This window comes from Acanthisitta chloris, unplaced genomic scaffold, assembly GCF_000695815.1.
Source record: "Acanthisitta chloris isolate BGI_N310 unplaced genomic scaffold, ASM69581v1 scaffold8860, whole genome shotgun sequence".
Taxonomy (NCBI): domain Eukaryota; kingdom Metazoa; phylum Chordata; class Aves; order Passeriformes; family Acanthisittidae; genus Acanthisitta; species Acanthisitta chloris.
In genome coordinates, this window is record NW_008652151.1 from 1 (window position 1) to 1,638 (window position 1,638).

General features: G+C 61.7%; 1 protein-coding gene across 1 annotated transcript; it reads left to right on the forward strand.

Moving 5' to 3' along the window:
• Positions 1–209: 209 nt before the first annotated feature.
• Positions 210–1,378, forward strand: TMEM98 (transmembrane protein 98; the record flags this gene model as incomplete). Its single annotated transcript, XM_009076105.1, has 4 exons — positions 210–328; positions 763–894; positions 1,117–1,150; positions 1,263–1,378. Coding segments are annotated over exons 1-4 (401 nt in total), but the record flags the coding sequence as incomplete, so codon positions are not given.
• Positions 1,379–1,638: the final 260 nt, after the last annotated feature.

Sequence of the window (1,638 nt, forward strand, 5' to 3'; positions counted from 1 at the left end):
CCCCAGCCCTGCCAGGTGACACTGCCTCTGGACAGAACCCTGGGACAGGGATCCACCTGGGGGTGACACTGGGTTACGGCCTGGTGTTCTGGGGTGCAGGGAGGGAGAGGAGGTTCCAACCCCCCCGGTCCCCCTGTCCCTGCAGACCCCACCGTGCTGCGATGGCTCCGGACGCCTGAGCCCCCCAGCCCCACTGGCAGGGACCAGCCATGGAGAAAAAAATCGGGGTGTTGGCCACCATCTTCCTGGCGTCCTTCGTGGCGCTGGTGGTGGTGTGCAGGCAGAGGTACTGCCACCCCAAGGACCTCAGGCACCACTATGACACCAAGTGAGTGACCCCACGGTGCTGGCAGCGGTGGGGAGGGACCCCCACGGGCTGGGGACAGTGCTGGGAACGTGTTCAGCATCATCAGAGGGACAATGTGGGGAGCGTGTCCGTGGTCATCAAGGGGATGATGCTGGAGGTGTGTTCAGCATCATCAGGGGTATGATGTGGTGGACACATCCATCGTCGTCAGGGGCTGAAGTTGTAAACATGTCCAGCGTCATCAGGGGACAAAGATGAGGACACGTCCACCATCATCAGTGGGACAAAGGTGGGGACATGTCCAGCATCGTCAGGGGAACAATGTGCAGGACGTGTCCACCATCATCAGTGGGACGATCTGGGTGTCATGTCCACCACCATCAGCGATGCAGTTGGTGGCATGTCCAGCATCATCAGACCCATGGGGCCATGTCCCCTCCCCATGTCCCCAACAGGCCCATCGTGGACCTGATGGGGACCACGGAGACACCATCAGAGCCCTCAGAGCTGGAGCTGGACGACGTGGTCATCACTAACCCCCACATCGAGGCCATCCTGGAGAACGAGGACTGGGTCGAGGATGCCTCGTGAGTGTGTGTCCCCCCAGTGCTGAGGACCCCTGTGCAGTGTCAACCCCTCATCATGGCATGCAGGTGGCAGATTTGAGGGTCACCAAGCCATGGGGACGGTCTTCATGTGGGAATGTCCCCAGGGATCTGGGGGACACAGAGTGTGGGCTGGTGGGACACGGGGGACGATGATGTGGTGGTGGGACACACCTGGATTCACTCCCTCCTCCCTCTCCACAGGGGTCTGGTGTCCCACTGCATTGCCATCCTGAAGGTGAGTCAGGGTGACACTGGTAGCAATGGTGGGTGGAACTGGTGGTTGTGGTGACACTGGTGCCAATGATGGTTGGCACTGGTGGCACCAAGAGCCCTGTCTCTCCCCTCAGATCTGCCACACGCTGACGGAGAAGCTGGTGGCCATGACCATGGGCTCAGGTGCCCGTGTGAAGTCCCCAGCCAGCCTGGGTGACATCATCGTGGTGGCCAAGCGCATCAGCCCCAGGTGACCAGGGGCTCCAGGAGCATCCCAGGGTTCTGCACGGAGGAGGTCCCATGGTTCTGGGGGGTCCTCAGGGATTTGGAAGGGAATCCAGGCGCTCTGGGGACGTCCTGGGGCTCCCAAGGGTTCCCTGGGAATTTGGGAAGGGTTCCTGAGGCTCTGGGGTTGTGGGGGGGTTATAGAGCTTTGGGAGGTCCCAGGGCTCTGGGGTGTTTCGGGGGCTCTGGGGAGGGTCCCAGGGCTCTTGGGGGTTCCAGGGCTCT